Source organism: Rhinichthys klamathensis, unplaced genomic scaffold (genome assembly GCF_029890125.1).
Source record: "Rhinichthys klamathensis goyatoka isolate OS25496 unplaced genomic scaffold, OSU_Roscu_1.1 h1tg000018l_1, whole genome shotgun sequence".
Lineage (NCBI taxonomy): Eukaryota > Metazoa > Chordata > Actinopteri > Cypriniformes > Leuciscidae > Rhinichthys > Rhinichthys klamathensis.
In genome coordinates, this window is record NW_026606569.1 from 5,180,001 (window position 1) to 5,196,319 (window position 16,319).

Here is a 16,319-nt window from a genome sequence, read left to right on the forward strand (position 1 = left end):
ACATTATTGACTGACAGCTCTCCTGTCCTCATGTCGAGAGAAATAAAGTGAGGAGGTGTTGTGTGTGTGTGTGTGTGTGTGTGTGTGTGTAAACGTGGTTATTTTAGTTCTAGACTAAACGTGCATTTATATTCATGTCACATGTTAATAGAAAACAGGCAAGAAAGCCCAGTCCAGGTGAGAAAAGGTAAAAGTAAAGTAACGCATTACTTCTCATAAAAAGAAACTAAGTAATGCTATTAGTTACTATTTAGGGGGGAGTAACGCAATATTGCAATGCATTACTGCCGATCATCCTCATACACACACTGCAGCGTTACGAGAGCACGCGTCAGAGATCGGCACGGATGGACGCTTGCTCGTGTGTTTGGGACGCACCCTTCTTGCACACTTCACAGAGCAGATAAGATGCAGATGCAGTCCTCAGGAGCACACCCATGTGACGCTGCGATCACATGACTGCACTGGCAGCTGTGCCGGCCTGATTCACGCCCTTATGCGTCTTAGATTTATATTGAAGACTTAAGGTATCAGAAGTAGATTTTTTTTCATGGAATTTAGTTTTTTTTAAACGAAATCAGAAGTAAAAGGAAGCAGATGAAGAATTATTTCAATAAAGAAAAAGTTAAGGAATCAGAATAACAAGATTTTAAAGGAGTTTAAGATAGTTTTTAATGGAATCAGAAGTAGAATCATTTTTAGGGATCTTTAAGGAATAGGAAGTGGAATGATTTCAGCCCAGCTGGCTTGGTGATGGTTTAGTGAATTAGAGAATAAATGGAAATCAATACACAGATCTTCCTAAAAGGACACTGAGTGTATGCTTTGCGGGTGTGTTGTGGTAGATGTACTAGAGTCGGGACACACCCGTTGTGTGCTGTGGTCGTGTGCTTGTACCTCCTTCAGCTTCTTGGCCCAGGGTTTCTGAGCCTTGCGGAAGCCGTCGTCAGCTTCTTTGGTCTCCTTGAAGCCGCCGATCATCTGCTTGTGGTAAGCGTCCTTCTGCCAGTTCTTGACCTTCTCGTAGTCCTCGGCCATCAGAGCAGCCTTCACCTCCATGTGCAGGTCGCTGACCTTCTCGGCCTCGGTCATGAGCGCGCACCAGGCCCGCTCCAGCGTCCCGTACTGGGGCCCTGCGGGGACAGAGCCGGGGTTCAGACGGGGACACTGATACATCCTATTATTACACATTATACCGGTTTCACGCCATATGACGGTATTTTTCTTTTCAAGCATGATTGGGTGTTAACCACATTCTCTCCTGAGTGAGTAGACTGACTCAGAATGCCCTGCTTTACTGTCATGAGTGAATATTGTAATATGTAAAATGATGTTTACAAAGAGTAGCCAGCAGGAGGCGCTGTAGGAGCGGCAGAAACAGCGGTAACGGCTCATAAACGCTGCTGTCTCAGGAAAGATAGAGAGACTTTCCTTAACCCTCTGGGGACTAAGCCCTTTTTGGTCCGTTTGCTCTATTTTTACATTTGGGCTTATAAACCATATGTAATGGAGATGGATCACTATGTGTTTGGTATCTATGGATTCAGAAGACCCTAAGCTAACATAAGCATGCATGTAATGTGTTTATAAAGGAAGTATGAGTGAAAAATGTACTATAAACTAGAGAATTTCAAAAACGGAAATGAGATTTTTCTCATTTATTTCTGAAAATCACAAATCACACAACAATAGTGAACAGTTTTTGAACAAAAAATATATTTGTCAAAGCCTTTGCTTGACAGACATGTGTAATTGTTAAATAAAATGTGTAAAGAACAATGAAAAATTGAACTTTATTTACAAATAGTCGCAGGCGTTTTTCTTAGGAATGCTTAGAAAATTCTAAGCAATGCTTTCTCCTCGTCACTCTCCAGTAATTGTTCCAGAGCTTGTTCCACCGTAAATCGTTTACTGCTTGCCATCATAAAAGTGCTAAAACAATAAATAATGCTATAATTGTATGTATCTGTATATAAATATATATATTATAATTGTTCTGTCTCTCTCTCTCTCATATATAAATCTCTGATAATCCGCTCCATAAGCCTCCGTTCGCTCTCTCTCCTTCTCTCCATTCAACGCTGTTTGCGTCATATCCCTAACTATATAGTACCACCCCTTGCAAAGCTACAGAGTCCTCTGATTTGCTAGAAACGTCATGGTAACCTTCCTCTGATTGGGTAAGAAAAATATTTCTCCAGCGGCAATTTTTCAATTGGTTGTTGTTCGCGGAATCTGCCAAACAACATCGATTTCATTGGCCTTTTACATAGTGGTATTGCGCAACAAACAAGTGTGTATATTTACAAAGCCGGGTATCACTGTTTTCAGCGGAATCTGAGGAAGACGGTAAAAAAGACCGCAGCTCTCTATCATTAATAGTTTTTAAGATAATTACACATTTGTAAAAGTATGCCATTTTGGGCGGTACCGCCCAATCCGTCCCCAGAGGGTTAAGACAGTCAGTTCCCTGCACAGATACATTCATGTAAAAACACTCGCGCTGCGTTTTGACTGTGAAACGTGCAGTGCTCATGTTTATTCACCGATGTCAATGCCAACCACACATAGATTTCCCAAAAGGCTGTGTTGATAGTGTGAACCAATGTATGAGAAACACTGTAATATAATTTGACAGAATATCAATAATAGTTTGACTTGTCCATGTTCACCTTCACAGTAACACACACAGCTGTGCCTCACCAGTGCAACAGTGGAAAGACCCGTTTCAAACAGTGTTGCGCCGCGTTCCCAACGTTATTAAAGCGACATACACCGGTATTGCGGTATAGTAAAAATTAATATCACAACAAAAATAAACACTGGTATTCTGTATGAGCCGGTGTCCCGCCCACCAGCACTGCACAACAGATGCCGGTTTCTCAGGAGTGCCCCAGGGTTCGCTACTGGGCCCACTGATATTCTCATATTCTGCGCCACACACACCACAGCTAACCAGCGGAGGGCGTCACACTCACCGCACACTTCAGGAAGAGTGTTCAGCACAACCTAGGGTGTGTTTCCCGTACACCGCCGTAACTCCTGCTTCACTACCACAGTACGATCCATCGCTGAGGAAATCAGCTAGCTCGTCACGACTGTGTCCCGAAACCATACTGTCTCACATTGGTCGTTCAAACGCGTTGGTTAATGACGTCACACAGGTGGTGGAGTGATAACTTATTTTAATTAATCTGTTTGAGATCGAATTAATGCTAGATGTTTTGCTATAAATTAGACATGCATCTGACGACTATTTCTCATTTTTCTCAGTTATTTCGCTTTATTTCCAGATTCACTCGTCGACTCGTTCACACACACTAGAGCTCGTTCACACACACTAGAGCTCGTTCACACACACTAGAGCTCGTTCACACACACTAGAGCTCGTTCACACACACTAGAGCTCGTTCACACACACTAGAGCTCGTTCACACACACTAGAGCTCGTTCACACACACTAGAGCTCGTTCACACACACTAGAGCTCGTTCACACACACTAGAGCTCGTTCACACACACTAGAGCTCGATCACACACACTAGAGCTCGATCACACACACTAGAGCTCGATCACACACACTAGAGCTCGTTCACACACACACTAGAGCTCGTTCACACACACTAGAGCTCGTTCACACACACTAGAGCTCGTTCACACACACTAGAGCTCGTTCACACACACTAGAGCTCGTTCACACACACTAGAGCTCGTTCACACACACTAGAGCTCGTTCACACACACTAGAGCTCGTTCACACACACTAGAGCTCGATCACACACACTAGAGCTCGATCACACACACTAGAGCTCGTTCACACACACTAGAGCTCGTTCACACACACTAGAGCTCGATCACACACACTAGAGCTCGATCACACACACTAGAGCTCGTTCACACACACTAGAGCTCGTTCACACACACTAGAGCTCGTTCACACACACTAGAGCTCGTTCACACACACTAGAGCTCGTTCACACACACTAGAGCTCGTTCACACACACTAGAGCTCGTTCACACACACTAGAGCTCGTTCACACACACACTAGAGCTCGTTCACACACACTAGAGCTCGTTCACACACACTAGAGCTCGTTCACACACACTAGAGCTCGTTCACACACACTAGAGCTCGATCACACACACTAGAGCTCGATCACACACACTAGAGCTCGATCACACACACTAGAGCTCGATCACACACACTAGAGCTCGTTCACACACACACTAGAGCTCGTTCACACACACTAGAGCTCGTTCACACACACTAGAGCTCGTTCACACACACTAGAGCTCGTTCACACACACTAGAGCTCGATCACACACACTAGAGCTCGTTCACACACACTAGAGCTCGTTCACACACACACTAGAGCTCGTTCACACACACACAAGAGCTCGTTCACACACACACTAGAGCTCGTTCACACACACTAGAGCTCGTTCACACACACACTAGAGCTCGTTCACACACACTAGAGCTCGTTCACACACACACTAGAGCTCGTTCACACACACTAGAGCTCGTTCACACACACACTAGAGCTCGTTCACACACACACTAGAGCTCGTTCACACACACACAAGAGCTCGTTCACACACACACTAGAGCTCGTTCACACACACACTACAGCTCGTTCACACACACTAGAGCTCGTTCACACACACACTAGAGCTCGTTCACACACACTAGAGCTCGTTCACACACACTAGAGCTCGTTCACACACACTAGAGCTCGTTCACACACACTAGAGCTCGTTCACACACACACTAGAGCTCGTTCACACACACACTAGAGCTCGTTCACACATGCGCACTCTTCAAAAACTACACTTTAAATCTCTTGACAAACTCAGACGTAAATGACATTAGTGTGTGTTCTAAATTAAAGACACAGGTTGCACTGAGTGTCAGTTTGCTTATTTGGCTCGAGATCAGGATTTATTAAGTCCACATGTCATGCAAACAAGAAACACTTTCTAACCACAGGTCGAGAGTGTTGTTCAAACACACACCTCTGCGATGCTGTTTGCGAATGTTGGAACAATGGTTTCAGGAAACACGACTCGCTGGACTGCTGATAACGGCGTAACTTGTGACTTCAGTTCACACCCCTGAAGGACTCGTCTATGACTGACTACTGCTAATCCACTGAAGCACACACACTCCGAGGCCATGTTTGGGGTTCATCTGCTTTTCTATTCATCGACTCTGTGGACGCTTGTATATATTAAAGGTCCCGTTCTTCATGTTTTTTGAAGCTTTGATTGTGTTTACAGTATGCAATATAACATGTGTTCATGTTTCGCGTGTAAAAAAACACAGTATTTTTCACACAATTTACTTATCTGTATACCGCTGTTTTCACTGTCCAAAAAACGGCCCGATGACTTCCTTGCTCTATGAAGTCCCTCCTTCATAAATACGTGACGAGTTTTGATTGTGCCAGCGGTTCCTGTGTTGTGATTCGACAGCAGCTTAGCGCACGTTGCCCGGAAAGGTCACGCCTCTTACCATAACGTGGAGATGCATGCGCACATTTTCGGGAACCGAGTTAAACATAAATTGTAACCATTGATCTCTAAGCACAGCGTCCCTGGGAAGGCCAGACACAGGTGAATTGACTCCGGCATGAAAATAACAGTGTCTCGACGACATGGCGACAAACACACTCTACAAACGAAACTCTTCCTCTTCTCCGTGGAGCGCAACAAGACCACGCCCCCTTTTTTGTGTATTCCCGTGGGCAGAGATTAGTCAAAAAACTGTTTTAGTGACGTCATTAAAAACGGAAGTAGAGGGATGTAGTCCAAACCGGCCGTTCGCTGTAGGCTCTGAAAGGGGACTTCTGTTAAATAAAATATCTCGCTAGGCATTGAACTTGGAGCTTTATAATTTTACAGGTATTATTTATGCTCTAACAGCTACATTACACACTAACTAAAGTTTGAAAAATGGAATCACGAAGAATGGGACCTTTAAGGGTTTCACTTTCACTACTGATTAAACTTTGATGGATAGCCATTAACACATCATCAGATGGTGTATTTAAATACCGATTCGAAATACATGAACAATACATAATAATAAACGACTCTAATCTCAGGAAAGCCAGAGGACAGGGAAACACTGCTCATTTCCTCAGAATCACATTTACATATGGCCTTTAGCTGAACAAAGACATGAAGCTTTCACAACTCCGAGCGCAGGGTTGACCAGAGACAGGAGCGCTACCCATCCGAGAGAACACACATCACCAGAAGAGAGAACACACATCACCAGAGGAGAGAACACACATCACCATCCGAGAGAACACACATCACCAGAGGAGATAACACACATCACCATCCGAGAGAACACACATCACCAGAGGAGATAACACACATCACCATCCGAGAGAACACACATCACCATCCGAGAGAACACACATCACCAGAGGAGATAACACACATCACCATCCGAGAGAACACACATCACCATCCGAGAGAACACACATCACCAGAGGAGATAACACACATCACCATCCGAGAGAACACACATCACCATCCGAGAGAACACACATCACCAGAGGAGATAACACACATCACCATCCGAGAGAACACACATCACCATCCGAGAGAACACACATCACCAGAGGAGATAACACACATCACCAGAGGAGATAACACACATCACCATCCGAGATAACACACATCACCATCCGAGAGAACACACATCACCAGAGGAGATAACACACATCACCATCCGAGAGAACACACATCACCAGAGGAGATAACACACATCACCAGAGGAGAGAACACACATCACCATCCGAGAGAACACACATCACCAGAGGAGAGAACACACATCACCAGAGGAGATAACACACATCACCATCCGAGATAACACACATCACCATCCGAGAGAACACACATCACCAGAGGAGAGAACACACATCACCATCCGAGAGAACACACATCACCAGAGGAGATAACACACATCACCAGAGGAGAGAACACACATCACCATCCGAGAGAACACACATCACCAGAGGAGAGAACACACATCACCATCCGAGAGAACACACATCACCATCCGAGAGAACACACATCACCATCCGAGAGAACACACATCACCATCCGAGAGAACACACATCACCAGAGGAGAGAACACACATCACCATCCGAGAGAACACACATCACCAGAGGAGATAACACACATCACCATCCGAGAGAACACACATCACCATCCGAGAGAACACACATCACCAGAGGAGATAACACACATCACCAGAGGAGATAACACACATCACCATCCGAGAGAACACACATCACCATCCGAGAGAACACACATCACCAGAGGAGATAACACACATCACCATCCGAGATAACACACATCACCAGAGGAGATAACACACATCACCATCCGAGAGAACACACATCACCATCCGAGAGAACACACATCACCATCCGAGAGAACACACATCACCATCCGAGAGAACACACATCACCATCCGAGAGAACACACATCACCAGAGGAGATAACACACATCACCATCCGAGAGAACACACATCACCATCCGAGATAACACACATCACCAGAGGAGATAACACACATCACCAGAGGAGATAACACACATCACCATCCGAGAGAACACACATCACCATCCGAGAGAACACACATCACCAGAGGAGATAACACACATCACCATCCGAGATAACACACATCACCAGAGGAGATAACACACATCACCATCCGAGAGAACACACATCACCATCCGAGAGAACACACATCACCATCCGAGAGAACACACATCACCATCCGAGAGAACACACATCACCATCCGAGAGAACACACATCACCAGAGGAGATAACACACATCACCATCCGAGAGAACACACATCACCATCCGAGATAACACACATCACCAGAGGAGATAACACACATCACCATCCGAGAGAACACACATCACCAGAGGAGAGAACACACATCACCATCCGAGAGAACACACATCACCATCCGAGAGAACACACATCACCAGAGGAGATAACACACATCACCATCCGAGAGAACACACATCACCATCCGAGAGAACACACATCACCAGAGGAGATAACACACATCACCATCCGAGAGAACACACATCACCATCCGAGAGAACACACATCACCATCCGAGAGAACACACATCACCAGAGGAGATAACACACATCACCATCCGAGATAACACACATCACCATCCGAGATAACACACATCACCATCCGAGAGAACACACATCACCAGAGGAGATAACACACATCACCATCCGAGATAACACACATCACCATCCGAGATAACACACATCACCATCCGAGAGAACACACATCACCATCCGAGAGAACACACATCACCATCCGAGAGAACACACATCACCAGAGGAGATAACACACATCACCATCCGAGAGAACACACATCACCAGAGGAGATAACACACATCACCATCCGAGATAACACACATCACCATCCGAGATAACACACATCACCATCCGAGATAACACACATCACCATCCGAGAGAACACACATCACCAGAGGAGATAACACACATCACCATCCGAGAGAACACACATCACCATCCGAGAGAACACACATCACCAGAGGAGAGAACACACATCACCATCCGAGAGAACACACATCACCATCCGAGAGAACACACATCACCAGAGGAGATAACACACATCACCATCCGAGAGAACACACATCACCAGAGGAGATAACACACATCACCATCCGAGATAACACACATCACCATCCGAGATAACACACATCACCATCCGAGAGAACACACATCACCAGAGGAGATAACACACATCACCATCCGAGATAACACACATCACCAGAGGAGATAACACACATCACCATCCGAGAGAACACACATCACCATCCGAGAGAACACACATCACCATCCGAGAGAACACACATCACCAGAGGAGATAACACACATCACCATCCGAGAGAACACACATCACCATCCGAGAGAACACACATCACCATCCGAGAGAACACACATCACCATCCGAGAGAACACACATCACCAGAGGAGATAACACACATCACCATCCGAGAGAACACACATCACCATCCGAGATAACACACATCACCATCCGAGAGAACACACATCACCAGAGGAGAGAACACACATCACCATCCGAGAGAACACACATCACCAGAGGAGATAACACACATCACCATCCGAGAGAACACACATCACCATCCGAGATAACACACATCACCATCCGAGAGAACACACATCACCAGAGGAGATAACACACATCACCATCCGAGAGAACACACATCACCATCCGAGATAACACACATCACCAGAGGAGATAACACACATCACCATCCGAGAGAACACACATCACCAGAGGAGAGAACACACATCACCATCCGAGAGAACACACATCACCATCCGAGAGAACACACATCACCAGAGGAGATAACACACATCACCATCCGAGAGAACACACATCACCATCCGAGAGAACACACATCACCAGAGGAGATAACACACATCACCATCCGAGAGAACACACATCACCATCCGAGAGAACACACATCACCATCCGAGAGAACACACATCACCAGAGGAGATAACACACATCACCATCCGAGATAACACACATCACCATCCGAGATAACACACATCACCATCCGAGAGAACACACATCACCAGAGGAGATAACACACATCACCATCCGAGATAACACACATCACCATCCGAGATAACACACATCACCATCCGAGAGAACACACATCACCATCCGAGAGAACACACATCACCATCCGAGAGAACACACATCACCAGAGGAGATAACACACATCACCATCCGAGAGAACACACATCACCAGAGGAGATAACACACATCACCATCCGAGATAACACACATCACCATCCGAGATAACACACATCACCATCCGAGATAACACACATCACCATCCGAGAGAACACACATCACCAGAGGAGATAACACACATCACCATCCGAGAGAACACACATCACCATCCGAGAGAACACACATCACCAGAGGAGAGAACACACATCACCATCCGAGAGAACACACATCACCATCCGAGAGAACACACATCACCAGAGGAGATAACACACATCACCATCCGAGAGAACACACATCACCAGAGGAGATAACACACATCACCATCCGAGATAACACACATCACCATCCGAGATAACACACATCACCATCCGAGAGAACACACATCACCAGAGGAGATAACACACATCACCATCCGAGATAACACACATCACCAGAGGAGATAACACACATCACCATCCGAGAGAACACACATCACCATCCGAGAGAACACACATCACCATCCGAGAGAACACACATCACCAGAGGAGATAACACACATCACCATCCGAGAGAACACACATCACCATCCGAGAGAACACACATCACCATCCGAGAGAACACACATCACCATCCGAGAGAACACACATCACCAGAGGAGATAACACACATCACCATCCGAGAGAACACACATCACCATCCGAGATAACACACATCACCATCCGAGAGAACACACATCACCAGAGGAGAGAACACACATCACCATCCGAGAGAACACACATCACCAGAGGAGATAACACACATCACCATCCGAGAGAACACACATCACCATCCGAGATAACACACATCACCATCCGAGAGAACACACATCACCAGAGGAGATAACACACATCACCATCCGAGAGAACACACATCACCATCCGAGATAACACACATCACCAGAGGAGATAACACACATCACCATCCGAGAGAACACACATCACCAGAGGAGAGAACACACATCACCATCCGAGAGAACACACATCACCATCCGAGAGAACACACATCACCAGAGGAGATAACACACATCACCATCCGAGAGAACACACATCACCATCCGAGAGAACACACATCACCAGAGGAGATAACACACATCACCATCCGAGAGAACACACATCACCATCCGAGAGAACACACATCACCATCCGAGAGAACACACATCACCAGAGGAGATAACACACATCACCATCCGAGATAACACACATCACCATCCGAGATAACACACATCACCATCCGAGAGAACACACATCACCAGAGGAGATAACACACATCACCATCCGAGATAACACACATCACCATCCGAGATAACACACATCACCATCCGAGAGAACACACATCACCATCCGAGAGAACACACATCACCATCCGAGAGAACACACATCACCAGAGGAGATAACACACATCACCATCCGAGAGAACACACATCACCAGAGGAGATAACACACATCACCATCCGAGATAACACACATCACCATCCGAGATAACACACATCACCATCCGAGATAACACACATCACCATCCGAGAGAACACACATCACCAGAGGAGATAACACACATCACCATCCGAGAGAACACACATCACCATCCGAGAGAACACACATCACCAGAGGAGAGAACACACATCACCATCCGAGAGAACACACATCACCATCCGAGAGAACACACATCACCAGAGGAGATAACACACATCACCATCCGAGAGAACACACATCACCAGAGGAGATAACACACATCACCATCCGAGATAACACACATCACCATCCGAGATAACACACATCACCATCCGAGAGAACACACATCACCAGAGGAGATAACACACATCACCATCCGAGATAACACACATCACCAGAGGAGATAACACACATCACCATCCGAGAGAACACACATCACCATCCGAGAGAACACACATCACCATCCGAGAGAACACACATCACCAGAGGAGATAACACACATCACCATCCGAGAGAACACACATCACCATCCGAGAGAACACACATCACCATCCGAGAGAACACACATCACCATCCGAGAGAACACACATCACCAGAGGAGATAACACACATCACCATCCGAGAGAACACACATCACCATCCGAGATAACACACATCACCATCCGAGAGAACACACATCACCAGAGGAGAGAACACACATCACCATCCGAGAGAACACACATCACCAGAGGAGATAACACACATCACCATCCGAGAGAACACACATCACCATCCGAGATAACACACATCACCATCCGAGAGAACACACATCACCAGAGGAGATAACACACATCACCAGAGGAGAGAACACACATCACCATCCGAGAGAACACACATCACCATCCGAGAGAACACACATCACCAGAGGAGATAACACACATCACCATCCGAGATAACACACATCACCATCCGAGATAACACACATCACCATCCGAGAGAACACACATCACCATCCGAGAGAACACACATCACCAGAGGAGATAACACACATCACCATCCGAGATAACACACATCACCAGAGGAGATAACACACATCACCATCCGAGAGAACACACATCACCATCCGAGAGAACACACATCACCATCCGAGAGAACACACATCACCAGAGGAGATAACACACATCACCATCCGAGAGAACACACATCACCATCCGAGATAACACACATCACCAGAGGAGATAACACACATCACCAGAGGAGATAACACACATCACCATCCGAGATAACACACATCACCATCCGAGAGAACACACATCACCATCCGAGATAACACACATCACCAGAAGAGAGAACACACATCACCAGAGGAGATAACACACATCACCATCCGAGAGAACACACATCACCATCCGAGATAACACACATCACCAGAAGAGAGAACACACATCACCAGAGGAGATAACACACATCACCAGAGGAGAGAACACACATCACCATCCGAGAGAACACACATCACCAGAGAGCACACGATAAGCACCTCTGGAGGAACTGTGCCTTCCTGAAGTCTTCATCGCCATCATCATCATCATCCACCAGCAACAAAGGGCTGTTCTGACGCAAATCTTCTGATTCATCAATATGTCCACATATTAAAAATCCAATATTTTGTGTTCTTTTAACAACAAATTTTAGCATTTACCATAATAATATATAACAAATTATTCTATTCCATTCACCTTTTCATTATTCTGAGTACCAGCAGTATTTGTCTGCAAGTGAAACATTTCAATTGGATGGTTTTCATCTGGCCAGTTTATCTCTTTTGCATTTATGAAAATGACTAACCTGAGAGTCTACCGATGACACGTCACTCCTGCACACATGACTCACATACACACACGCTTAATTAACGATTGTGTTAACTGTGGAGGAGAGAGCACTCATGAGTGAATTCATCAACACTGAGGTTTAGGAAAGACGTGTGCGAGAAATAAAATGCAAATATGATCAGGGATGGAAGAAGGCTGCCAACAACACAACATCGGTCGACTTCTGAGTAGACTCATGTTTATCCATGTCTAACAACCCTAGATAACTAACCCAAAGAAGTCATGGTTATTGCTAAAGCAATGCTCTCTTCTTCTGAGACTGAAACACACTGTGAACATTTCTACAACATATGAACGGCACAGTATACTTAAGATCATTTCCAGTGAATGAATCCCTCCTGTTGAAACTGAAAGAGCTCCGCCTCTGCATTCTGATTGGACGAGACAGATTATTATTCTTCATAATCTAGTCTTATTTTTAGAGAGAACGAGTGATGTCTAATAGACAGTGCTTGACATGCAGCGCTCCGACTCGATCATATTAATAATAATTCATTACATTTATATAGCGCTTGTCTGGGTCCTCAAAGCGCTTCACACAGAAGGTTCTCCACACACACCGCCAGTGTGCTCTTGGGCCCTAGAGTGTCCCGTCACTGGGGCGTTAGGACCCACACCGACCCCAGGGTGAGCAGCGCCCCCTGCTGGCCTCACCGACACCTGCTGTCCCAGGAGTCTCTCAGCGGGAGACCAGTCTGGGCTACTGGGAGACACGCTGCTCATGATTATTACTGTACTACTGTGTGGATGATGGGAATAGCGCACACACGCACACACACACACACACACACACACACACACACACACACACACACACACACACACCCAGAGAAGAGTTACATCAGTTCCCTGTCTTGAGAAGCACTGCTTCCTCTTCCTCATTATAGGCTCTCTCAGATGATTCCCTATCCCGTCAGGAGCCCTTTATAGTGTGTGTTCAGGGGAAGTGATGTCACACTCACAGCCTAACTAGTGACCATGGACACACACACACACACACACACACCTCTCCACCAGCTGTCTCCAGCGTTTGGCCCACTCGCTCAGCTGCTGAGAGTAGCTCTTCTCGATGCTCACACACACACACACACACACACACACACACCTCTCTCCACCAGCTGTCTCCAGCGTTTGGCCCACTCGCTCAGCTGCTGAGAGTAGCTCTTCTCGATGCTCACACACACACACACACACACACACACACACACACACACACACACCTCTCTCCACCAGCTGTCTCCAGCGTTTGGCCCACTCGCTCAGCTGCTGAGAGTAGCTCTTCTCGATGCTCACACACACACACACACACACACACACACACACACACACACACACACCTCTCTCCACCAGCTGTCTCCAGCGTTTGGCCCACTCGCTCAGCTGCTGAGAGTAGCTCTTCTCGATGCTCACACACACACACACACACACACACACACACACACACACACACACACACACACACACACACACACACACACACACACACACACACACACACACACCTCTCTCCACCAGCTGTCTCCAGCGTTTGGCCCACTCGCTCAGCTGCTGAGAGTAGCTCTTCTCGATGCTCACACACACACACACACACACACACACACACACACACACACACACACACACACACACCTCTCTCCACCAGCTGTCTCCAGCGTTTGGCCCACTCGCTCAGCTGCTGAGAGTAGCTCTTCTCGATGCTCACACACACACACACACACACACACACACACACACACCTCTCTCCACCAGCTGTCTCCAGCGTTTGGCCCACTCGCTCAGCTGCTGAGAGTAGCTCTTCTCGATGCTCACACACACACACACACACACACACACACACACACACACACACACACACACACACACACACACACACACACCTCTCTCCACCAGCTGTCTCCAGCGTTTGGCCCACTCGCTCAGCTGCTGAGAGTAGCTCTTCTCGATACACACACACACACACACACACACACACACACACACACACACACACACACACACACACACACACACACACACACACACACACACACCTCTCTCCACCAGCTGTCTCCAGCGTTTGGCCCACTCGCTCAGCTGCTGAGAGTAGCTCTTCTCGATACACACACACACACACACACACACACACACACACACACACACCTCTCTCCACCAGCTGTCTCCAGCGTTTGGCCCACTCGCTCAGCTGCTGAGAGTAGCTCTTCTCGATGCTCACACACACACACACACACACACACACACACACACACACACACACACACACACACACACACACACACACACACACACACACACCTCTCTCCACCAGCTGTCTCCAGCGTTTGGCCCACTCGCTCAGCTGCTGAGAGTAGCTCTTCTCGATGCTCACACACACACACACACACACACACACACACACACACACACACACACACACACACACACACACACACCTCTCTCCACCAGCTGTCTCCAGCGTTTGGCCCACTCGCTCAGCTGCTGAGAGTAGCTCTTCTCGATACACACACACACACACACACACACACACACACACACACACACACACACACACCTCTCTCCACCAGCTGTCTCCAGCGTTTGGCCCACTCGCTCAGCTGCTGAGAGTAGCTCTTCTCGATACACACACACACACACACACACACACACACACACACACACACACACACACACACACCTCTCTCCACCAGCTGTCTCCAGCGTTTGGCCCACTCGCTCAGCTGCTGAGAGTAGCTCTTCTCGATGCTCACACACACACACACACACACACACACACACACACACACACACACACACACACACACACACACACACACACACACACACACACCTCTCTCCACCAGCTGTCTCCAGCGTTTGGCCCACTCGCTCAGCTGCTGAGAGTAGCTCTTCTCGATACACACACACACACACACACACACACACACACACACACACACACCTCTCTCCACCAGCTGTCTCCAGCGTTTGGCCCACTCGCTCAGCTGCTGAGAGTAGCTCTTCTCGATACACACACACACACACACACACACACACACACACACACACCTCTCTCCACCAGCTGTCTCCAGCGTTTGGCCCACTCGCTCAGCTGCTGAGAGTAGCTCTTCTCGATGCTCACACACACACACACACACAC

The 16,319-nt window shown here is 47.1% G+C and overlaps 1 protein-coding gene across 2 annotated transcripts in view; it reads right to left on the reverse strand.

Moving 5' to 3' along the window:
• The window catches only part of pacsin2 (protein kinase C and casein kinase substrate in neurons 2), a 32,573-nt gene that overhangs the window by 8,164 nt on the left and 8,090 nt on the right, over positions 1-16,319 (reverse strand). For both annotated transcript variants that reach the window (XM_056234260.1, XM_056234251.1), the window contains one exon: positions 898-1,133. In XM_056234260.1, coding sequence (XP_056090235.1) covers positions 898-1,133 — 236 coding nt within the window. The remainder of the gene's footprint in view (positions 1-897; positions 1,134-16,319) is intronic.